Genomic DNA, 22,453 nt, shown 5'->3' on the forward strand with positions numbered 1-22,453 from the left:
GTACTCTGGCAGTGTGCATGGAACGGATTAGGGCAAATGACCAAATTTGGGACTCAATGGCTGGCCTTATTTGGTGTCTGGAATTTCAATTTATGCTGTTTATGTAAATTCACCCACGCTCTGGGCCTGTAATTAACCAGCTACCTTTGGGAGCTCGAGCAGACAAGATATATATACAGTCTTTGTCAGAGCAATGTCTCTCTAACGACTACTCTTTGTGGTACCAATTCAAGCTCGATATAATGTAAGTTTACCATTGTATTCAATAGGTATAGGTATACGTTGTACTACTAGCTTAGACTTCTAGTCATAGCTAGTTCACAATGATCAAGCTAGGTACTAGGTGCAGTGGTTTCATAGTTGACCACTAAAGTAGATAACAGTTGCATTTGTTTTTTCCCTAAGGTTGACAAATTTGGCAACAACCATCATGTCCAAATCACTGGCAGATGAGAACCGCTCTCGAGATGTGCGCAGACGCATTGAGGTGATCCACAAGAAACTGGCTGACCTGCAAGAGTTGGGCATACCCTGTGCATTCTGCTACTCTTCTGCAAGAAACACTGGGAGCATCTTCACTCTAGGAGATGCCCGTATCACCGATGTCGTAGAGCGGCATAAAAATGAAATATTGGTCAACTTATCAGGCGATAACTCGGAGCAGAGTGAGGGGAATAAAACGGAGATTCATCTCATCTTACCGCCTCTTCCCTTGCCCTTGGAGGAGCTCAGTCGCCACACGCTGCAGTCTATGATAGTCGGCATCATTAAAGACTTGAGGTTGAGATGGACGGACCCCACTCCAAGCTGGTGGCCGTCGGACGTCCCGTTTGTGCATCCAAGATCCATGCCTCAGAGTTACTGTGGTGAGTGCCCACTGCTCAGTAATTCCTCCCCCAGCCATTTTAGTGTTCTCCTACAGTGTATAATTAATGTACTGATTGTGGTGATCTCCCAAATGTTGTTAGTTAGGCTCTTAATTAATTAAAGTGCTGTTTACTGCACATTTTTCACCACAACACAAGGTATGTGGTTGAACTGTCATCATTATCTGATCAGGACCCTTGTTACAGGAGCCTATGGGATGCAATAGCAATCCTACGTTTGCAATTAGTATTATAATGATCAATATGTGATGAGAAAATGTGGCTTTGTTTATAGGTATTAAGCTTGTGTACAAGTTAGTGTATACACAGTAAGAAAGACTCTGTTGCCCATGAACTGTACACTATAAAAACTGTAATTAGATATTGACTGATCGAAGTCAATGAAATAACACATCTCCATATTTGCAACAACTGTACCCTAACCATATTACATGTTATAAAGCTTCTGATATTTATCTAGACCCAATTTGGTGGCATAATTTACAAGCCATTTTAATTGCTTTGGCTCGATGTATATGATACAATTGTTGTTATTGAGACGTTTATGGAGTGAATTTGCAAACATTAGTACAGAGGGTATGTTTTGAGGGTCTGTGTACTTCATGGCTCCATTTCTGTGTAGTATGATATTATAATCTGCTGCATAATGTTGTTGAAACACACACCATCACTTCAAAATACAGGCCTTCTCCTAATATGTGCAGGTTTTATAACACCTTACTAGCCGCTGGTTGCCTTATAGCTCCCTCTTCCAAATATGTGTGTGTTTGGGTTGTCTGGCATTTAACGTGGCTTCATAATGAGAATGTGTCTAGCTTGTCTGGCTTAGCTATCTCCCCTTACATGGATGAACAACTTGTTGTGGCCTGGAAGAGCTAGTTGTGGCCTGGAAGAGCTAGCTAGCGGTGTGGTTGCAGCCTTTTAATGTCCACCACTGTGTAGGCATTAGGTATATAGTCATGGCAATAATGTATGGTCATGATTGAATTAGGGTTCAATAAGACACCTGTCTGTTCCAGAGTCCTAGCTGGTGTGTCGATCATAGCTAGTTACCACCTAGTACCCAGCCTTATACGCTATCAGTGACTCCCAAATTGAGGAGCAGTTTGGATCCAAATTTGTTGTGCGTGTTTGAATGACACATTCTTATTGTGTTGGGTATGTATTCAGATCACTGAGCTGTGATTAGGTTGCCTAGTGCTTGCCTTAAATGGTGTGTATACTAAACGTGTTGACAAAAGCGGCATGCTTATTGCAATCAGAGCAAGAATGGAATCTAGACAGTCAATAATTTGAGCTCTTTTGTGTCTACTTCATGAGGATGTAATGACACGTACACTGTGCATTTTCTGAACTTCCTCGAATCATTATTATGCATGTAACTATAGCAATAGATGCCATTTATAGGTATCTTAAAAGGGAGCTCGTTTAATATAATGTATTATTGATGAATTAGCTATAAAATAAAATGATTATTAGGATGGTATGGTTACAGATTTAGTTTATTCCCCTTGCAGGTAATTTGGTGCAAGCACTACGGAAAGTTCTGGATAGTGTGTACAGCTACTTCAGTTATGATGTCACCAAGTATATATCCAATCAACTGGAACAAGAGACCGAATCAAACAATACTTGTCACGTCAGCAGAGTCCAACCTCAAGCGAAAATGGATCCCGAATCTGACGAAACAACTCTAAACGTACAAGATCCCAAGATGACTAGAGATAGTGACGAAGCTACAGTCGAAAAAAAGCCTCCGACAAGAACCTTATCAAATTTCACTGTCGAGAATATCCTAATGAGTCATCCACACAACTCTTCTACTTCATCTCACTCTCCCTCTAGTACCAGTACAGGCTCTAGCCTCACCTCACCTATAGCCGAATACTCGTCCATACTACCCGGGAATTGGATCAGCCACCCTCCAGTCAAGTACACCAAGTACACTATGCTCAGTCCCGGATCAATGGGTGATGATAAAGCCGCCAAGAAAAAGCAGAGCAACAGTGGTGAAACTATCACCACCACGGTGTCGTCAAATTCACGACAGAGACATCACTCCAGTAGCATTGAGAGCACGTCTAGTTCGAGTGAATCGCAAAAATTGATGATGCGCAGAGTTCCCTCTAATCCAATCACTCGCGTGCCGAGTGGCGAGCAACTTCACTATACCTTTACAACCCGACCTACCACAGGCAATAATGGCCACCATAATATGAGGAGCAAACTCGTGTCTACCGATGATACCAAGCCGCTACAGATCCACTCATTCACACAAAGTCATCCAATGCTCACCACAAAGAGTGTGTCCACACTACCAGTCATACAAGCCATTCCCTACTCCTCGCCGGTCGGGAAATCAGCTGTTCTGCAGCAAAACTTTCCACCGACTCGGCAATTTGTTCTCCTTGTACCCTCGACGACAGCAAACGTTAGCGACGGATTGCAGGCAGTTGTGTACGCTAACCAGACACAGATATCGACAAGTTCTCAATCGACTAAATCCTCTCTTTCCGAGCAGACGTCTGAATTAAATTCCCCTTCTCACACTCACCCAAGTACTGATACTGACAAGAAACTTTTAGAGACGTACAGACCAATTGCACCCAAGAGTAAATCAACACCGTTTAGAGAGATCTCAACTGTTCCTGCTAGTACTGCACTCGATAAAAAGCCATACAAACGGCCACCAATTGTTGGAAAACCTCAGAAACTTCGATTCCACATGACGACTGTTGTTAAGCGTCCGAAACACAGTGCAATGACAAGCAGCATGACCGTGGACTCTCCCTCTACCATCAACCAGAGAACGAAAACAACATCCTTCGTAATGGACTCACATCCTTCTGCAGAGATACTGGCTGAAAAGCACATCACAAAAGCCAAAAACAACTACTCGAATGAAAAGCTAACAACTGAAGACTCCAGTAATGCAGAAAATACTGCAGATAGTCCACAAAGTATTGCTTCAAACGATGAATCGAATACACACCCTATAAATGAAATCAGGGATCAGCCCAGCCAATCTCCAGGAGCTCATCACACAGACCTCACTGACAGCAAGAAAGACAAGCTCACTTTCATTCACTGCCACGAAGACAAACAGTTTGAGGATAATGGACGCACCACCAGGAGCTATACCAGACGGAAAAGAGAACTAACTTTTCATCTCTATGAGGATCCAGAGACGGCATTCAAGACGAAACGAAACTGCAAAGAGTAGTATTTTTTTTATGTGTTTTGTGTTTTGTGTACATGTTTTGTGTCACCAAATGCATTTCAATTTTGCATTTATACCGCATTACCTCTGTGTGGGTGCTGTGCATGTTTAGCCTCGGTTCCAGGCTGATTAAAATAGGGTATTTTCTTAATCAGCCTGGATTCGAGGCTACTGTGTGAATGCCATAAATGAATTTAGTTAATAATTATTGTGTAACCGCTTTTAGTGGGTGTTTTGATTGTAGCCACAACAATGTACAAAAGATCCCCTAAAAGCTGTAAATGCTGTTAGCTAAACAGGATCTAAGAAAATCCCCCCCATAACAGAACTCTGGCATCATGTACAAGTACGTTCAAGCAGCATGTTTGCTGGCTGGGTACTCCCTACCACGTAGCTGCGTGTTGGATTATGACCTACCCGTAGAAAGAAGTTGTTATTAAAAGTCTCAAGAAACACAGAGAAGGTGAGTATATATACACTGGTTGGTGTCACTGTGAGTCCACATATTAGTTATGGCATAAACTATAAGCTATAATAAAGCCAAAACATAATGTTCACTCTCCTAGGCCATAGGATCTCATAATCATTTCAGTGTGAGCTAGCTAGACCTAGCACCTAGACAAGTACGTACCTGTAGGTCTACAGCTGCAATAAGCCTATCACCATGTATATGAGAATGGCTCTCTAACTAGAGTTGTAATCGTATGATTTTCTGATATCTTGAAGGAGCTCGTTTAAACGGTGTGCTCAAACTATTTGAGTTTGGGTGCGGGTCGAGACTAGCTGCGATACGTTTAATGGCCATAACTTATGTGCTGCCGCTATTTGATGTGAGAGCAGATAAATTAATGTTCTCAAAATCAAGGATCCGTCTCACAATTAGTATGAAACATTTCATTGTCTATTCTTTACCCCTGTGGTTAATTACTGACCATCATAATTATATAGGTATGGACAGGCCAGGTTTCTTAGTGAATCAGCATCGCTACATACAAACTGAAGGTGAGACTTATACACACAGCTGCTGTGATAAGATTGCATTTAATACTGGGGATAACTCCAGGGAAACACCTTTGTCAAGTAATATGACAACATGCATTCAATCATAGGTGGTACCCCAACATCAGTCAAGCCTACACTGATTGCACGCAGCCCCTACAAGTATCTTGGAGATGTGGAGAGAGATATGGACAGATACAGTTCAAAGAAACCGGCCGCACAGGCTCAACCACCTGGACACCACTCAAAATCAGTTAACCCCCGAGGGCCTCATTACAGCGGCACACACAGTCAACATGGCTCGTCTTCAAGTACCCACTCCTCTCTCTCAGACTCCAGTTCGGGGTACAGTTGTCAAATGGAGAATGGCTCGCAACCACTTCGGCAAGAAGACTATCGGTTAACAAATCAAGGACAATATGGCCACCAGTACGCTGCAGGGCGTCCTGGAGACCCTGGTTACTATCAGCACTCAGATCTAAGGTACGTTGGATCTACAAGACAGCAGTACACCGCTCAATACCCGGGAAGAACAACGTCTAATTACGAGAAATTTGGACCCACCAGTTATCACGAGCAGCGGAGGGACTATGAGCATCGGCAACCTTACCACCCCCAATACAGGCATATTTCACGACAACATGGACCCCTCGTGAAAGCTCATTCCGAAGAGACTTTCAGACAAGAAAGAACTATTGATAGTGAGAGAGGATTCTCGTCTTTGGGTGATCCACCGCCACCACCGGTACAGACACCAGTATACAGGCAAGAGCACCCTCCTATGGGGCAGCCACTTATGACACGGTACACCTACCAAACAGAGCACCCAGGACCGTACAGAGAACTGTCTCCAACTTCAACCCAGTACAGTTACAGTACATCTACTACTGCTTATTCGTCTGGCGTGAACAGAACAGACATACTCTCGGAGAAAATTGAAGGCATGAGAATTCATCTAGTTGACGGTAATATTGAGATTTTGAAGCAGCCTATAGACCAAGTCGTCGATTTAAATGAGAGCGTGGTGTTCACGTGTGATGCTCGTGTAGTTGATTGTCAAGAAGACCCGAATCTATTGTGGTTTAAAGATCAAGAGCCGTTGATTGGTGAGATCGATTCAACGTATGTTATCACAGAGACGACTGAGAAAGATGCTGGTGTGTATCACTGCCTTGTCTCGCACCCTCTGAACCCAACTCAACAGAAAGAGTCCACTTCGGTCACTCTCACCATCAACACAGGGGGTTAGTCCACCTCATTGTCATAGTCGGGTAATAGTTTTGCTCCCCTGCAGAGTTGTACTTTAGATGTACTTACGTTAGTGTAGTGTACTCTTTTCCTACAACAACCTTCTTTTCCTACAACGCTTAGTTTTCAATTTCCCTATCCGTGTTTACTTATTACTCAGCGAACAAGATTTTGTTACTTAGTTGTCATATAACCTCCTCCCCTCTCCCCCCAGTCCCTAAGACCACTCCGCCATTGGTCAGTCTCCCGGAGATAGTGAAGCAGCCACTGGGTATACTAGCAGCTGTTGTGGGAGAGCCTCTGGAGGTGGCCATACAAGCCAGCGGAGACAATCCACTATCGTGAGTTGAGCCTCTTTAAATGTTTCGTAGCAGCGTTAAAATTAAGTGCTTGTTTATTCTATAATTATAGTGTTGTGAGAAAGTGTATGTACAAGCTTTCAATCAGAAACTTCCCTTGAGTCACATGTATAACTTTAACTTGATTCATTAGTCATTAGTGTATACAATTTCCTTTGTATGGTAGATTTGTTGTTGAAGTATACACTTGTTAAATTTGTTGGACAGTACCATCGAGTACTCATTGAAATTAATTTTATAGGTTTTACTTTTGTTATGATTGTGCATTATAACTTAAGCACTTTAACTGAGCCTAGAGTGTCCCAATTTCAGTATGAATAAACTGTATTCGTTTATAGCGTGATGTTTTAATCGTCGCCAATCTTCAGTTTTACTTCATCCAGATGGCTTTTGATGTATTTTCCTCTACTTTACTACTTCTCCCCTCAGGTACCAGTGGTACAGAAACTCACAACCCCTGAACTTTGCCCAGTCCTCTATTCTCCGGTTCCCTGCAGCCTCCATTACAGACAGTGGTGACTACTGCTGTCGGGTGGCCAACGATCATGGCAGCATTCTCTCCAAGGTCTTCACTCTGGAGGTGACTAGGGTTCGAGGTGAGAGACATGTTCCATACTAGCTGGCACAATAATGAAACTCCTCACTAGTTAATGTGCTATTTCTGTATACTGTTACCACGGGGCAAAGCAGAAAGGAGTAGAACCTTTAGGGAGGACTAAGTTGGTTTTGAGGCGTAGGTGTAGGTGGGATATACCGTGTAGCTGGTAATTTCCGGGGGGCAAATTATTCGTGGTTTTCGTGGTTGAACACTGGACCACGAATGAAGCAACCTTGACTACCTTTACCTGCAGTGCAAGCAACCATGAAAATAAGATCCACAAACTGACTAAATATTGCTCAACCACGAATATTTTGCCCCCCCCCCCTCCGAAAGTTACCCGCTATACGGTAGTAGTCTGCCAGTGCAGTGGGTTTGTCTGTCTGTGTATTTTAAATCTGCTCACGTGGCTGCCAAATCGCTGGGTATGATTATATGCTCCTGTTTTCCTTTTAATAATTTCTTAATAATAATAATTTAGCTACTATTGCTGTTTCTTGCACGTTTTCACCCTCCTTGCTGTGTCTGTTTAAATGCAGCTGCTGTTGTGGCTGCTGACTTGAGTGATTCGTACCTGCAAAGAGCCAGTGTGGCCATTGCCCAACAAGTTAGGGGCATTGAAGAACTAGCTCTCACTCTTGGAGTGCGAATACCTCACCCAACTACCTATCAAAGTTTAGCAGAGCAGGTGTTGCACTTGCTCGTGATCTGGAGGGACACTAAAAATGGAACTAAGAAAAGACTTGTTAGTGCCCTAAAACAACTTCGCATTGTGTTGCAAGATTCAGAAAGAAGCCAGGGATATGGCCGGTCAAAGGATTTAGAACGAAGCCAGGGGTATGGCCGGTCAAAGGATTTAGAAATAAGCCAGGGGTATGGCCGGTCAAAGGATTCAGATAGAAGCCAGGGGTTTGAACGTTCAAAGACAGGTGTGTAATATGATTAGGTATGCGTGTGGGGAGTTCACCCCATTGGTAAGAATTCCACTCCCGGCTGTTTTGTTAGTTTTCAATATCCTGTGTGTACACTAGGCTTACATGTACTGTAGTGAGTCAGGTATGTAGACTACGGCGCTATAGAAGCCTGACATTGATTTGGGTAAGCCCTTTTGTATCCTCTTTCCTACACGCGACAATTAATAATGGGAATATTAATTTGTTTCCTTACAAAATGTCGGTTGCTCTCTGCACAGCTAAACTACAGTTTTTGAAGCAGCCACAGAGTGCAAAGGTCATATATGGACAATCGGTCAGTCTCCATGTTGCCGCTTCTCCAGTAACACCCTCAACAAAGTATCAGTGGTATTTAAACGGGAATCCTCTGGTCGGACAAACCTCTTCTCATTTCACCATCTCTTCAGTTGTTGACTCGGATGTCGGAGACTACGTGTGTGTTGTTGTCAGTGGCAGCGACACTCGAATTCAGTCAGAACCAGCTGTTATAGAATTGACGGAGATCTCTCACCAGAGGAGAGGGGTACCTGCCCCTGCCCCCCAGAGCCAAGTTTTCGAGCCCCCCAAACGCTATCTTATCACTCGTGGAGCTCCTGCTGACAGGGAAGCAGATGTTTTGTTGTTGGAGCCTAGGCAACCGCCGGTCACTAAAGCAGGTATCAATGCCCAAGATGTGTGCTATTTGCATTATTTTACTATTTCTATATACATTCTTTGGTTGTGTGGCGAATATTTAAGGGGGTTAGTGATCATCACTTGATATTAATTTTGTGCAGCCATTAAATCTTCTATTATATAAGTCACACACACACACACACACACACACACACACACACACACACACACACACACACACAGAAGCTCCACCCAGTATTGTCATTGACGAGCACCCAGCCTCGGTGGAGATTGAGCCAGGCGACCCTTTGACCCTCCGCTGCCGAGCCTCCAGTAGTCATGGCGACATCAAGTACAGCTGGTACTTCAACGGACTATTGATCGAAGAGGAACAATCGGACTATGTGCTTAACTTTTTCACTGACGAAGATGAGGGCTATTACACATGCAAAGTGAGCAATCAGTACGGATCAGTTACCTCCAACACGGCTCAAGTCAAAGCTAAACTAGACTCAGACTAATTAATTATATAAAACTCGATCTCTCAATTTGTGTGGACTTGTTGGTTTTGTGATAGTTTGTAATTACGTCATAATTATATTAATTGTATGTGGGGTGTTTTTTTCACCTGTTCAATTTTTATGACCGAGAATTAATGCACTTTTTTTCCTTCACTTTCATGTTGAGGCCAATTTTCATAATTTTGTCTTATTGCATGACTGTGTATGATACGATGTATAGAATATTACATGCGAACTGACATAAAATTAATGACAAATAAAAACGTTTTCAAAAAAGACAAAAACAGTAATTGCTAAACTTTAGCAGATGTTTTAGATTCTAAAATTAATTGTAGGGCAAAATTTTTCTCAAAGTCATTGGTGTACACAGATTCACGATTGGGTCCACCTACAGGGTTGGTGTTTTGAGGTATTTCCATTTTTATAGTCTCTTCTTTTTTGTTCTCTATGTCTTTAGAATCTGTCCTGTGTCTTTGGTATTGTAAGACAATAGCGATAGCTACAACAACAGCGGCTACTATCAGCACGATCACGACCACTGCTCCGACAGCACCTCCGACAGCACCTCCAACAGCACCTCCAGATACAGGTACATTAGGATTCAGTGCCCCCACCATGCCTGGAGTACAAACACGAGCATGTGTAAAACAAAATTATTATAGCAGATGGGGTCGTTTAAACAAGCATACCGTTATAAAGTAATCCTGGAAATGCATCAATAATTAGTTTGGATAATCTGACACAAATTACGATAGCTACTGATTAAGCGCAAGGGTATTGAATTGGTAATGCGATAACAGTCGTGTGGGTATAATAATTATATACCTAGAGAACTCAAAGTAGTCCCATCGTTGGTTGTCATAGTATTGTTGGTTGTAACTGGAAATGTAGTGGCTGGAAATGTAGTGGGTGGAGGAGGCATTGTAGTGAGATCTGTATATAGGGTAATTGTCATGGGATTATCATTGAAATTGTACTTCTTATTATATTAGACAATGGGCATCACATGTTGAAATTAACACAAACTCACATAAGTACAAGGAAGTAACTATCTATTCCCACTTAGGATGTGGGGGATACAACAGCTGTCGGTGTGTGTGCGTACGTGTGTGTGTGTGTATAACTCACCTTGATGAACTGTCACACTAAATATCTTCCAAAAAGACCTAAAATCGCTTCGCCTCGGTTGCCTCACTTCACTTGCCACATAAATGAGCTGAGCACTGTCACTTGCATTTAGTTGTAGCTCAACTTTAAAGTCGTAAAATAAAAAGCTTTGTCGATTAACAACAACTCCACTTTTATTAGGACAATTGCTGTTAGGTGTGTCATCACAATTATACAGTAGGTTGGTTTGAGTTCCCCGATGTATTGTAAATATGTTGATGTCTTCTCTGCAGTTGCAACACCCGCCTGGAGAGTACATGATTCTAGTATCCAGGGTAACTCGTCCCTCTGTGACATTCAATTCTTCGTAGCAGCTGTTGCTACTTAATACCACACCCGGGCTGTACGTGAATGGAAATGGTGCGTCGCAAGTAGCAAAACGAGCCAAACCTGAAGTAGAGTACAATTTAGTAAACTATATACACGAAGATAAGATAGGGCGATTATCATTGAACAACTTACCACTGACTATCACACAAGATATTGGTAACATGATCCCTTCAGTATTGGAGCAAGAGTAACGTCCCTCATCACTGGACTTAATACTTTCTATTCGCAGAGTTCGATCGTTGACCATTGTATAATTACCACCATCAAGGACAATAGCCTCTCCGATATCTTCACCACACGAATGTTTAAACACTGTGAAAGTCGGTGCAGTAACAGAAGGGGGACATTCCAATTCAACAGAATCTCCAACCAGATGCTCTAAAGGTGGACAGACATAGTAGTATAAGTGTGGGCATGCACGTTTTGATCACTTTTATTAGAGTTTTCCAACCAGATACATGTATGACTACTCAGTTATTCGATCATCAAAATTTAAATTCTTAGATAAATAAATAATATGCTTACCATTTATTTGTTTTCCCAGGCAATTATTCAACAGACTGGTGCAGCCTGGGTTAATAGGTCCCCCAAGCCTGTCAGGATCATAGCATTGCAATTGCTGGCTACAGACGAGTTGAAGCACACACACAGACAGGTAGAGAACCCCTAACGATAGTCTTCGCAGCATCTGAGAGAAGTTACATGTGTACAACACTTGTATCATAAATACATCGAATGTATTGATTTATAGAAATGATCATGCTTAGTGTTTATGTTCAAGAGTGTTGATGTTACTCTATTGGTTGCAATACCCCATGGGCCAAATAATAAAATTATTGATATTAAACTGCAACTATTAGGGTAGAGCCCTCGTTAGTTAGTGGCTTCACATGAATTAACCCACACAAGAGAGGGCCTCTCCCAATGAATGTGAGGTGAGGGGAAATAATGTGTGAAACAAACAAGTCTTGAATATCACCAAAGTGGATTAGAGGGATTTCCCAACAGAAAGGAAATGAAATTCAATTTATATCTATCTTGGGCTCCCTGAAAGATCCCTGGTTAGGTTAGTCCTCCCCCGTGTGTGTGGGCTGCTACACTATTGAGACACCCATCATGTAGTCAGTACAATAGGAGATTATACTGATACATGTGTACAGGTACACAGGAACATATTAAGGGCCTGAGGGGACAGATTGTTATCATTCTAGTAGCAACAGTGCATAATGGGTTACCTATAAGTAAACGTAAACCCTAACACACTTTTTCCTATTACGAAATCTCGCTGTAAGAATAGGATAGCGCCTAGTGGCTGGGATAGGGGATTTTCAATAAGAAAACTGTGAACGATAAAAGTAAACAGTACAACAGCTAGTGTAAGAATGTGAGAACAGGAAGAGCATTAATTTATGATTATGAAAGGTCACATTTAATATTAATGACCATTCTTTAAGCATGTCTTCTGGTACTTATTCAGATAGCACAGAATAAGACATATTTAGCTAAAATTATACAGCAACAGTTTATACATGCTCTAGCTAACTAGAGAGCTATGTGGTTTTAATACATCACCACATAGATCTAATTTAATATAAACAAGCAGCAGAAAATTCCACTCACTGTTGATATATAATGATGTGTCCTCCTAGGAGCCAGGTACCGGATACTGCAGTGGAGGTTAGCTGTTCTGTTCTAGCACACACTGTACATACATAAAATGTGACCTATCTTTTATTAGCTAACTGAGGTACATCCCCGGCCTCTGCAATACAAGGTACGCCCATTAGCTCATTAATGGCCGCCCTCAAAAAATGCTTGCTCGCTCTACAAAATCGGCCTGGGAACAGTGTAGTCTGGCCTAGCCTCTACACAGGCTCTCCTTTTTCTGTTCTTTATCACAATCGTTCAATAAGATAAAATACTGTATTAATTGTTCAATGAGATAAAATACGGTATTAATTGGAGGAATAAAGAAAGAAATAGACGTAAAGTTAGGAAAAAGGAGAGCCTGTATCGGGAAGTCGCGTGAGGGTAGAAGGGTGGTAGAAGGGTGAAAATGAGCGTGGGCATGCTGAGCTAGAGATGTTGGACTGCCCACGCAGAGATCTATGACTAATAAAACTTTGCCTGCAGCAAGCTGGACATGGACTTGGAACTGGAAGTTTGCAAGCACTAGAGCTAGCTATACCTTAGGCTTAGCTAGATGATCTACTAGTCTAGATTGTGTGTTCAGATTCTATCCTATTCTATCAGACTATCACCTTTTCTTGTGTCTTTCTACATGCTATAGTCTATACAGGTTAGATCAAGAATAGCTTAGTCATCATTATCATATAGCAGGTAGCTACTGCCACCAGAGCTGGCCACGCTGGTTCTCGATATAAATATATATGTCTTTCTATGATTTATGGATGAACAGTGACAACAGCAAGAAAAAGTAAGGCCTGGGAACGAGGCTAGTCTGGCCCAGAGGAGGATGGACACGAAGCCAAAAAGTTAATAATGACGTAGTCTTTATTAAAATAATTAAAATACTTGAACCTTGAACCTACTTTATCAAGCTCTTTTCTAGCCAGCAGGCCACCTTTTCATTCTGGAAACAAGAGTATACTTAGATGATGATAATTATAGCTGAGCTATACATTCACTCTATAGCACGGTAGCTCCTACTTTATAAAGGTCAGAGGTCAGTTTGACATGACAGAACTACGACCTTTGTGAGAGGTCACCCCTTTTAGGCACTGCACGATTTCTCTGGAGGGGCGCAGTAGCTAAAAGTTAACTAATTTGCAGCAGCAATAACATGAAGGGGCTACTTTATCACAAGAATCAGGGCGCGATGTGCAGTCAAACTTGCAAATTTACTGCACAAAACATAAGCTCACGTGATGATTATTAGTGACCTTTTGACCCTGTCCACCCTCCTCTGGTCTGGCCCCAGACCACTCCCTTGCACGTGATCTGACATGTGCCGGGAGGAGTCTGGCCTCGAGACTAGGAACAGTCCCAGACCACTCCCTTGCACGTGATCTGACATGTGCCCGGGAGGAGTCTGGCCTCGAGACTAGGAACAGTGTATTTGTGTTCCCTGCGGCCTGGGATCGAGGTATCTATAATTATTTTGCTGGTAATAATATTACCAGCAAAATAACAGACAGGAGCAGATTACAGAACTGCTCCTGGGGCGTATAAAGTATATAGGCATATAATTATGGTATTATATTAATTGCCTTATTGCTCACAGAAAAATCTAAGCAGCACAAAGCGCATGCAAATGCATGCAACACAACAGGATAAAAATATTGATTTTATGCACTACGCAGCAATAGACACAGATTCAAGAGTTGTTGACAGTTCATGAGGAGCAGCTTGTCCTTTAAAACTTGAGAAATTTTTCGACCCTCTCCTGTCATCAATCTCTGCATAAATCGAATCGTCGTTTTTGTTTTTGAATGGACTTTTGATACCGGTGGTATTATGTTTTCTTCTTCCGTACTGGCAATAAACAAATACACTTCCAATCATGACTAGTAGTGCTAGTAGACAAACAGCTGATGTCACCACCCCAACCACAAGTGCTATAAAAGAGAGATAGGCACTTTACTAAATTTGGTATTAAACTTAAGGGGATATTCAAAATTGAGACTGTAAAATGTACCCATCTAGTAACGTGGCTGGGTATTAAATAATTATACAAATTTACCGGTAATTGTACTAGGCTCAGCGGGTGTGTTTACTGTTGATAGCTCAGTAGTAGAGGACGTGGGGTCTGTGTCTGTGTCTGTGTGTGTGTGTGTGTGTGTGTGTGTGCGTGTGTGTATGTGTGTGTGTGTGTGTGTGTGTGTGTGTGTGTGTGTGTGTGTGTGTGGGTGATGTGTGTGGTGTGTATGGCAAAAACTCACCAGGTGGGTCCGAGATGAGCACAGTAAAATCTTTGTTGTATAAATTTGTGCTACTAGGGCTCATCGGCACAATTCCAGCCACAACGAGTTCAAATTTACTCTCGTTGACTTCCATACACAGTGGTGGTATTGTAAGAGTAAAATTAAAAGGATTTCCAATTCGTATAAATTCTCCAGATATATTACGACAAGTCCTGTTTTGATCACAACTATACCACCGTTGAAGATTCAAGTTATTAAAAGCATTGACGAAATTAAATCTAGCAATTTCCTGTTTACATTTGCACACACTGGTCGAGTCAAACCTGAGTCTAGTATTGAACGTCACCGGGTCACCTCTGAATACTTCAACCGTTTCAACACAAGATGAGCCCTCTTCTGTCACCATACACGACTCGAATTCAACAGGATCTGAAACGAAAAAAACAGTTGATAATTAATTGCTACCTAGCCAGATACTATATACACTGTGATGTAGTCAATTTCAATGTCCGATGCATCTACATTATAATACATATATCAAAGTATTATTCTGGACGGATTTTGGACTACAAACAAACCCTAAAATACATTTAGTTATTAGCTTACTTATCACTAGCACACAGAATGTCATCGCCTCTGGTCCAGTACATCGGTACAGCCCTTCATCTTGAGGCTGCAAGTTGATGATTCGGAGTGTATTACCACTGACCGTATATTTACTGCTGTCACCAGTGTTAAACGTTATGAAAGTTGCGCTCATATCCGTAGCTGCGCTCACATCCGTAGCTAACTTTCTCTGAGTTAGAGTCTCTCCAGGAGGACAACGCAGATCGACGTCAGAAGCAACACCTCGCTCCTCCACTTGCATTATGTAGGGGAAAACATCAAGTTCAAGCATGCAAACTATGTACTTGCACACCGGAATCAATCTAGAGACAATTAAAGCCACAAAGTAACATGTGAAAAATGCTCAGCATACCAGGTTTCGTGTGTGGGGAAGGGGAACTTTGATATACAGGTGATTAATATATTCATCCAAAGAGGTATTCTAGGAAAATATGAATTTTGTAAATGTACCACTGACTAGGTAAAGAGTAAGAAACTGAATACAAACATGTTAGTAGCTATCGAGCAGCTAACCTGTAGCTTTATCACACTCAGTTTTAAATGCCTGATCAGCACAATCACAAGACTGTGCAAGTGTGCCTGCCATCCAGCACAGTAAGCAGAGCAGTCCCAAAACCTGTCTGTTGAACATCGTGACCTGTGTGAACAACAACACAGCTCTAATTATCGCAGCATAGTTCACAACAATCACTTGTGATGTCCATTATCTAACACTGTATGGACAGCCCCAGGAGCACATGATTACCATAACAACCGTGCACTATGAAAATAGTTAGAGTTACTGTTTATTGTCGAACACTACACAATGAACCAAAGAAATGAAAGTATTTGTGTTACAAGCAGGAATTATGCACATTGTGAAATAATTTGCAACTGTACTATACAGTCAAATTGAACGAAAGGTTTCTATTTACTGTGTGTGTGTGTGTGTGTGTGACGAAATGCTACGCAATACAATTAATACAATTGCCCTGTACAGGAAGTACGAACAGACATAAACAAATATTAAACACACTCATGACATGATCATTTCAACCACAAGCATGCCAAAGTCATTACTCTGACATACTAACAGGCACCACTGGGAATATTGGTCTACAATACTTCAGGAGAGGAGTTGTATTAATAGGTGCACACTCCCACTGAGTCAATACCTCTAGCTATGTAAAGATACAGCAAGTCCGACATAGCTTGGCACTCACATGTAATTGTCTGGCTTAAACTGATTAACGTATAAAAAAACATTATGTGGTGCTGCTATAAAATAATACCATAAGACCTCGATTTAAGGCGACACTTTAAATAATTACAAAGCCAGAGGTCGGTTCTTTTAGAGGTTGAAAATTATGTTGAAGTCCTGGTGTCGCATATTAGTCTACTTGCCTCGATTTTAGGCTGCTTAAATATGTATTTTCTAGTGGGCTAGAATTGAGGTTAGGGTGTGGCTACATTTACCTCCATTTAGGACGCGACATTAAAAATTAAATTAATTGTCAACACAGCAGCTGTCGCTACTTTTAGAGGTCAGAAAATTGCCTTGTCCATGGAGTCTCGAGGGTGTCGTATATTTGGAGGGTTGCCTTAAATTGAAGTCTTACGGTAATTATGGGCGGAAATGTCCAAGTGGCACTTTAAATTCAGACGATTTATGCGATACACTTGTATCTATACTCTTCTCAAAACAAAGCTCCCTAACAGGCTTCAAAAATACATTGACACTTTTCTGGAGAAGGTATAAACAAACAAACACTCAATCTACTGAACCATAGCTAGTGTGCAACTCCATTGTAAATGGTTCATCTACAATTCACCGGTAGTGTAGTGTGGGGTTGTGCACATCCTATAACACCTCTACTCAACCATTAACAGATATAATTCCAAGAGAACTATTCCCATCATTTTCACACCTTTCTCTGATTTATGGTGACCCCCTCTCACATTGTAGCTAGACACACAACTCACTTTGCTCAGCCTGTCTCTTGAGTACGTACACACGTCGTTCTTCGATTCTTCATATACCGTATAGCGCGAAATTTTCGAGGCACTTATATTTCGTGGATTGGCCTCTAAAAACCATTTCGTTGCACAATGTTCGCGGAATAGCTGCTTACCGGAAGCCACGCCTTTAAATCTTTGCATGATAGCAGGTAATTCTAATTAAAGAACACTTTTTGTGGACTTAATTTTCGTGTAGAATTCTAACCCACGAAATCCGCGAAAATTAAGCCCCTCGAAAATTTCGCGCTATACGGTACAAGTTATAGTTATACCACACCCATACATGTAATATCTAGCCACCGGCTGGGAAATACCCATACAGACAAATGATATTCACTGACACGGCATTCTTGGAACCACAATAAGAGTTCTTGTTAGAACTTTAATGCTATAGCTAGCTATAGGTGCGTAGCTATATTAAATAGCTAGATAATGCCTGCACTACTGCATACTCAAATCCTGCCAGCTGCATCTCCTCATGCAAAGATTGTGTTAATTACTACAGCTGTAAAACACACACACAGTTAGCTTTACAGTGAGGCATTCATGTTTAACCGCTATTTTAATCGATTGGCAAAAATTAAACAGAATTAAAACAGAACATTAAAATATCGGCATGATAATTATAGGGTAAGTATAGGACAATCATTCGACATCATTTTTTCATAGTGAAAGTTAATAGTCTGTTGTAGTCATTTCTTCCCTGAGGCCATATGCACTGTTCTCAGTTGTTAGAGGGTCTACCTGACGGAAGGTTGACATAGCGATGAGGGGATTCAGTGGGCACAATGTCTGCCAGAAAGAAAACCGTAAAACAGTTTTAGTGATATAGCATCCAAACATAATAATTATTATTTTAGATCATATTTTACAGTAGAGGTAAGGTGAACAATCCAAACAATACGATGGACGAAAACTAAATAGAGTAATAGTGTACATGCAGTCTTCCAAGACTCCGGGAAGTGCACTTCATCACACTCTATATGGATCCTATGGGATTAATTTAACAGAAAGACTTATAGCAATCTCTGATTCTGTATGTACATTTAAGTCAGTGAAGATGGCATGTAACAGAGACAATAAACATATAGATAAGAAAAGACTAAACTTACTAACTGTGATCGTCAATGACAGTGACGATGGGAGGTAAACATGATTATAATATACTCACTGCATTCTTACCGGACATTGGAGTGAACGAGTTGATGACAGGGGCAGGAGAATTGTCCCCCTCAATAACGAAACGATCAGTGGAGCACTCTTGCATCACCTCACAACTATACCTCCACCCACACCACCCACATGCGAACTCTGACCCTATTCTGGCCGCAATACATTCTGAACATCCACTGGCCAAATCACGACAATCATACAGCGTCACTGCATGTGTATTTTATGGTGTACATGTAATGAATGACAAAATTATACTACAAAAAATTTAGTTCATAGAATACCCAAATGTATCTAGATTAAGGGTGCTGTGAGCAAACGGCAGGTTAACACGAAACAGAAAAACAGACGGGAACAGAAAAAGCAAACAGCCCGACCTTGAGAGTTGAGAATGATGGGTTTAATGGTATACCAACCCTCCCCATTTCATCTATTGCATTTAAAGTCAAGTATACACTGAACATTGGGGCCATGCCGATATAAATTTATGACTTACATGGACTGCATGTCGCATGGTGGATCGACGTAACAGTACTTGGTTTGGCTTTACTATAGATACCGTAGACGCGCGCGTTATATTATAAGCGGAGGCACCTATAATCCCACAGGAACGACATGTCAGCGCTTAAGAGCGCCTAATAGAACCTTTTAGTGTGCGCCATTTAGTGAAACGCAAAACTTGTGCGCTCAATGCCATTAACAATGGCTCTTTTGCAGCTGCTGAGCTTACCTTCACTTTTGACAGTATGTTAGCAGACACAACATATATAAATCAGTTTGGAGACCTGCTGTAGGATAGACTACTGCTAGAGCTGATTACTAAATAAAGAGTAATTCAGTAAGGATCAAGACACAGTTGGACCTAATTAAACTTAACAATGAATGGCGCCTAATAGCGCGCGCATATACGATTTTGTATATATCATACTGTGCTTGAGGGAGGCCTCATGCATGTTGTCCTTTTTCCTGCATGTGCTAGCAGGAGTTAATTCATACCGATTAGCTGATGAATGCATGGGGATGGTGGGAATGGGAAACCTCAAATCCTCTAGCATTATGGTTCTAGCAAATTATGCTCAGGCATTAGTATAGATATCAGTGTGCATGTGTGCGTGTGTGTGTTTGCGTGTTTACAACTCACCTTGATTGACTGTCACACTAAATATCTTCCAGAAATACCTAAAATCGTTTCGCCCGGTTGCCTCAATTCACTTGCCACATAAATGAGCTGAGCACTGTCACTTGCATTTAGTTGTAGCTCAACTTTAAAGTCATAAAATAAAGAGCTTTGTCAATTCACAACAACTCCATTTTTATTAGGACAATCGCTGTTGATCATCACAATTATACAGTATGGAGTTGATTGGGGTTTCCAAGCGTATTGTAAATATGTTGATGTCTTCTCTGCAGTTGCAACACCCACCTGGAGAGTACATGATTCTAGTATCCAGGGTAACTCGTCCCTCTGTGACATTTATTTCTTCGTAGCAGCTGTTGCTACGTGATACCACACCCGGGCTGTACGTGAATGGATTTGGTGGGTCACAAGTAGCAAAACGAGCCAAACCTGAAGTAGAGTACAATTTAGTAAACTATGGATGAATGAATGAGGTATTAGATTATCATTGAACAACACTGTTTAATTGTATTTCTATATACTGCTTACCGCTGACTACCACACAAGATATTGGTAACACATTCCCTTCAGCATTGGAGCAAGTGTACAATCCCTCATCACCAGGCTGGACATTGTTTATTCGCAGAGTTTGGTTGTTGATAATTACCACCATCAGGGTCAATAGCCTCTCCGTTGGGATCTCCATCACACGAATGTTTGAATACTCTGAAAGTCAGTGCAGCAGCAGAAAGATCACATTGCAATACAACAGAATCTTCAACCATGCAGATACTCTAAAGAGGAATCAAATGCAAAATTTAATGAGTGTTGCAAGCTGCGCTGTGCTAATGCCTCTCGCCATGTTATGCTTTCGCTCTAGAGTATTATAGTAGGGAGAATAAGTTTTTTCTATAATATTAAAATTTACATTTGAATTTCATGCAAAGAAAGAGTGTTATAATCATATCTATCTGACTTGTGTGCATGCATCTATTGTATATGCAGGGGCGTAGGCAGGAATTTGAGGAAGGGGGGGCTGAGCTGTTAGGGCGCCAGAAACTACTTCGCGCGGAGCGCCGAAATGTTTCGTCTACCGGAAGCCACACCCCTAATTAATGACTCATTTCCGGGAAGTGAACTCTATATCCTGCCAACAATCAGCTAGCTAGTAATAATTATAGCTATAATACTTTTAGTCTACGTGGATGACGCCTGGCAAATTCATCAACAATGTCTTCATCAGTACTCAGGCTGGCAATACTAGAGCTTGCCCTTGAGAAGTAGCGGTCCAGTTTCTGTGACATGTTGCTGCTTTCAATCAACCTTCTCAATCAACCTCTGTGGTAGATTATTAATCAGTTGCACATTGCGCATGTGCAAAGAAATAGCCACACCTTGCTTCAATTAATAATACTGCTAAAAGCTAGCTAGCTAGCCGTACGTAGCTAGCTAGCTTAGTTGCACTAAAGAATTAAAGTTACTAGTATAGTATAGCTAGCTCTTGGACATGCTGTTTGTCTGCCACTAATCTATACCAGTAATTCCCAGGCTGAAGACTCATCAGAGAAGGTGGGGCTCTTAGTGTGGTTTTTGCAGAGAAAGGGGGGGCTCCAGCCCCCAAAGCCCTCCCCCTCCCTACGCCCCTGATATGGTATCAATGAAGTATTCTGTGGCTTACCAGGACCTCAAGAAAGATGAAATTAGATCCACTGGAATAAGCTGGGTGTGTCGATCAAGTTCACAAAATAATGGCTACTAAATAGCTAGCTGCTTTAGCAGCTCTTTTCTGACTCTTGTAGCTAGCTAACTAGCGCTTTAGTGCAAGGCTAACTAATAGAAACTTTGTGCAAACAAAAGATGCTACGAAAGATTCTGAAGAGGTTGCAATAACCTTCAACGTGAGTCAATAACTTGAGAAAGAAGCTTTAGTTTGCTAATCCACAAATCAAAATCCAAGAGAACTTGACGTGGCTAGAAGCCTATAGAAGCTGTTAGTTTTCGTCGCATTGCAACTGTTGAGCAGTTACAGCTACTCTGTCTACATAATAGTTAGACACTGTTTAGGAAGTTTCTACATGATTTAGAAGCCCAAAGGGCTGGTTGTAGTATCCCGAACGCAGTGAAGGTTCTACTAGCCCTGAGGACTTCTAAATCATGTGGAAACTTCCTAAACAGTGTCTAAGCATTTTAGATCATAGCCTCGATCCCAGGCCGAGTTTTCGCTTTTATAACGGTTAGGCGAACAACTGGTTCGCCTAACCGTTATAAAAGCGAAAACTCGGCCTGGGATCGAGGCTATTTAGATCATAGCAACCATGAGTATTTAGCCAATCAGATTTGAATGTTCTTATCTAATCTTTGCTACATGATCTTCTAAGTAAGTACATGATTAAGCCAATCAAATTGCAGTATTTATGGCAAACATGATCTAAAACTAGACACTATACTCTGAAGGGAGTATGTGGTTATAAAATCACGTATAGATGTATACCATTTATTTGTTTTCCCAGGCAATGGTTCACCAGATTGGTGCAGCCTGTGTTAATAGGTCCCCCAAGCCTGTCAGGATCATAGCATTGCAATTGCTGGCTACAGACGAGTTGAAGCACACACACAGACAGGTAGAGAACTCCTAACGATACTCTTTGCAGCATCTGAAAGAAGTTACATATAATTATATCGAGTATATACACCGACTTTATTGTACTACAAAAAATTATAGTGATTGTAACTCAACTGCCCCATGCATGCAGGCCAATG

General features: G+C 41.5%; 4 protein-coding genes and 2 long non-coding RNA genes across 10 annotated transcripts; 3 read left to right on the top strand and 3 right to left on the bottom strand.

Moving 5' to 3' along the window:
- The first annotated feature begins 86 nt into the window (after window positions 1–86).
- Window positions 87–4,188, top strand: LOC135332048 (mucin-2-like). Its single transcript, XM_064527361.1, has 3 exons — window positions 87–244; window positions 406–866; window positions 2,405–4,188. Coding segments are annotated over exons 1-3 (2,169 nt in total). The 5' UTR covers window positions 87–242; the 3' UTR covers window positions 4,111–4,188.
- Window positions 4,189–4,356: 168 nt separating this feature from the next.
- On the top strand, window positions 4,357–9,559 carry LOC135332047 (sialoadhesin-like). The gene is made up of 8 exons (XM_064527360.1): window positions 4,357–4,570; window positions 5,056–5,109; window positions 5,217–6,350; window positions 6,569–6,695; window positions 7,143–7,309; window positions 7,851–8,240; window positions 8,504–8,920; window positions 9,123–9,559. The coding sequence occupies exons 2-8, from the start codon at window positions 5,058–5,060 to the stop codon at window positions 9,398–9,400; spliced, it is 2,565 nt and encodes an 854-aa protein (XP_064383430.1). The 5' UTR covers window positions 4,357–4,570; window positions 5,056–5,057; the 3' UTR covers window positions 9,401–9,559.
- LOC135332065 (uncharacterized) lies at window positions 9,555–12,785 on the bottom strand. Its single transcript, XM_064527382.1, has 6 exons — window positions 12,518–12,785; window positions 11,423–11,585; window positions 11,030–11,275; window positions 10,529–10,957; window positions 10,226–10,333; window positions 9,555–10,019 (listed from the first exon to the last, which is right to left on the bottom strand). Exons 2-6 carry the CDS (start codon window positions 11,583–11,585, stop codon window positions 9,694–9,696), a joined length of 1,272 nt encoding a protein of 423 aa, XP_064383452.1. The 5' UTR covers window positions 12,518–12,785; the 3' UTR covers window positions 9,555–9,693.
- Window positions 12,786–14,106: 1,321 nt separating this feature from the next.
- LOC135332071 (uncharacterized) lies at window positions 14,107–17,706 on the bottom strand. 5 transcript variants are annotated; one of them, XM_064527393.1, is made up of 7 exons: window positions 17,661–17,706; window positions 17,371–17,424; window positions 15,922–16,045; window positions 15,388–15,642; window positions 14,800–15,210; window positions 14,601–14,672; window positions 14,107–14,316 (listed from the first exon to the last, which is right to left on the bottom strand). In XM_064527393.1, the coding sequence occupies exons 3-7, from the start codon at window positions 16,037–16,039 to the stop codon at window positions 14,213–14,215; spliced, it is 960 nt and encodes a 319-aa protein (XP_064383463.1). In that variant the 5' UTR covers window positions 16,040–16,045; window positions 17,371–17,424; window positions 17,661–17,706; the 3' UTR covers window positions 14,107–14,212. The 5 variants fall into 5 exon arrangements, with proteins under 5 accessions (XP_064383463.1, XP_064383460.1, XP_064383462.1 ...); XM_064527390.1 differs by having other exon boundaries at window positions 14,107–14,475; window positions 17,661–17,705; XM_064527392.1 differs by having other exon boundaries at window positions 14,601–14,678; window positions 17,661–17,704.
- A 239-nt stretch (window positions 17,707–17,945) lies between these two features.
- Window positions 17,946–20,383, bottom strand: LOC135332096 (uncharacterized). The gene is made up of 4 exons (XR_010393110.1): window positions 20,243–20,383; window positions 19,718–20,143; window positions 18,589–18,786; window positions 17,946–18,198 (listed from the first exon to the last, which is right to left on the bottom strand). It is a non-coding gene; the product is annotated as an uncharacterized LOC135332096 (long non-coding RNA).
- Window positions 20,384–21,120: 737 nt separating this feature from the next.
- Window positions 21,121–22,424, top strand: LOC135332097 (uncharacterized). The gene is made up of 2 exons (XR_010393111.1): window positions 21,121–21,262; window positions 22,204–22,424. It is a non-coding gene; the product is annotated as an uncharacterized LOC135332097 (long non-coding RNA).
- The last annotated feature ends 29 nt before the right edge of the window (window positions 22,425–22,453 follow it).

Source organism: Halichondria panicea, chromosome 2 (genome assembly GCF_963675165.1).
Source record: "Halichondria panicea chromosome 2, odHalPani1.1, whole genome shotgun sequence".
In the NCBI taxonomy this organism is placed as follows: domain Eukaryota; kingdom Metazoa; phylum Porifera; class Demospongiae; order Suberitida; family Halichondriidae; genus Halichondria; species Halichondria panicea.

Coding starts and splice junctions, on each gene's coding strand:
- LOC135332048 (XM_064527361.1), top strand. Junction 867..2,404: donor CATGCCTCAGAGTTACTGTG/GTGAGTGCCCAC, acceptor TTCCCCTTGCAG/GTAATTTGGTGCAAGCACTA.
- LOC135332047 (XM_064527360.1), top strand. CDS start 5,058: ATGGACAGGCCAGGTTTCTTAGTGAATCAGCATCGCTACATACAAACT. Junction 8,241..8,503: donor GTTTGAACGTTCAAAGACAG/GTGTGTAATATG, acceptor CTCTCTGCACAG/CTAAACTACAGTTTTTGAAG. Junction 8,921..9,122: donor ACCGCCGGTCACTAAAGCAG/GTATCAATGCCC, acceptor ACACACACACAG/AAGCTCCACCCAGTATTGTC.
- LOC135332065 (XM_064527382.1), bottom strand. CDS start 11,585: ATGCTGCGAAGACTATCGTTAGGGGTTCTCTACCTGTCTGTGTGTGTG. Junction 11,276..11,422: donor CCTGGGAAAACAAATAAATG/GTAAGCATATTA, acceptor GTCCACCTTTAG/AGCATCTGGTTGGAGATTCT. Junction 10,020..10,225: donor GACTACTTTGAGTTCTCTAG/GTATATAATTAT, acceptor TTTGTACTCCAG/GCATGGTGGGGGCACTGAAT.
- LOC135332071 (XM_064527389.1), bottom strand. CDS start 16,039: ATGTTCAACAGACAGGTTTTGGGACTGCTCTGCTTACTGTGCTGGATG. Junction 15,643..15,921: donor TGAGTGTGATAAAGCTACAG/GTTAGCTGCTCG, acceptor ACATAATGCAAG/TGGAGGAGCGAGGTGTTGCT. Junction 14,679..14,799: donor GCTCATCTCGGACCCACCTG/GTGAGTTTTTGC, acceptor ACACACACACAG/ACACAGACACAGACCCCACG.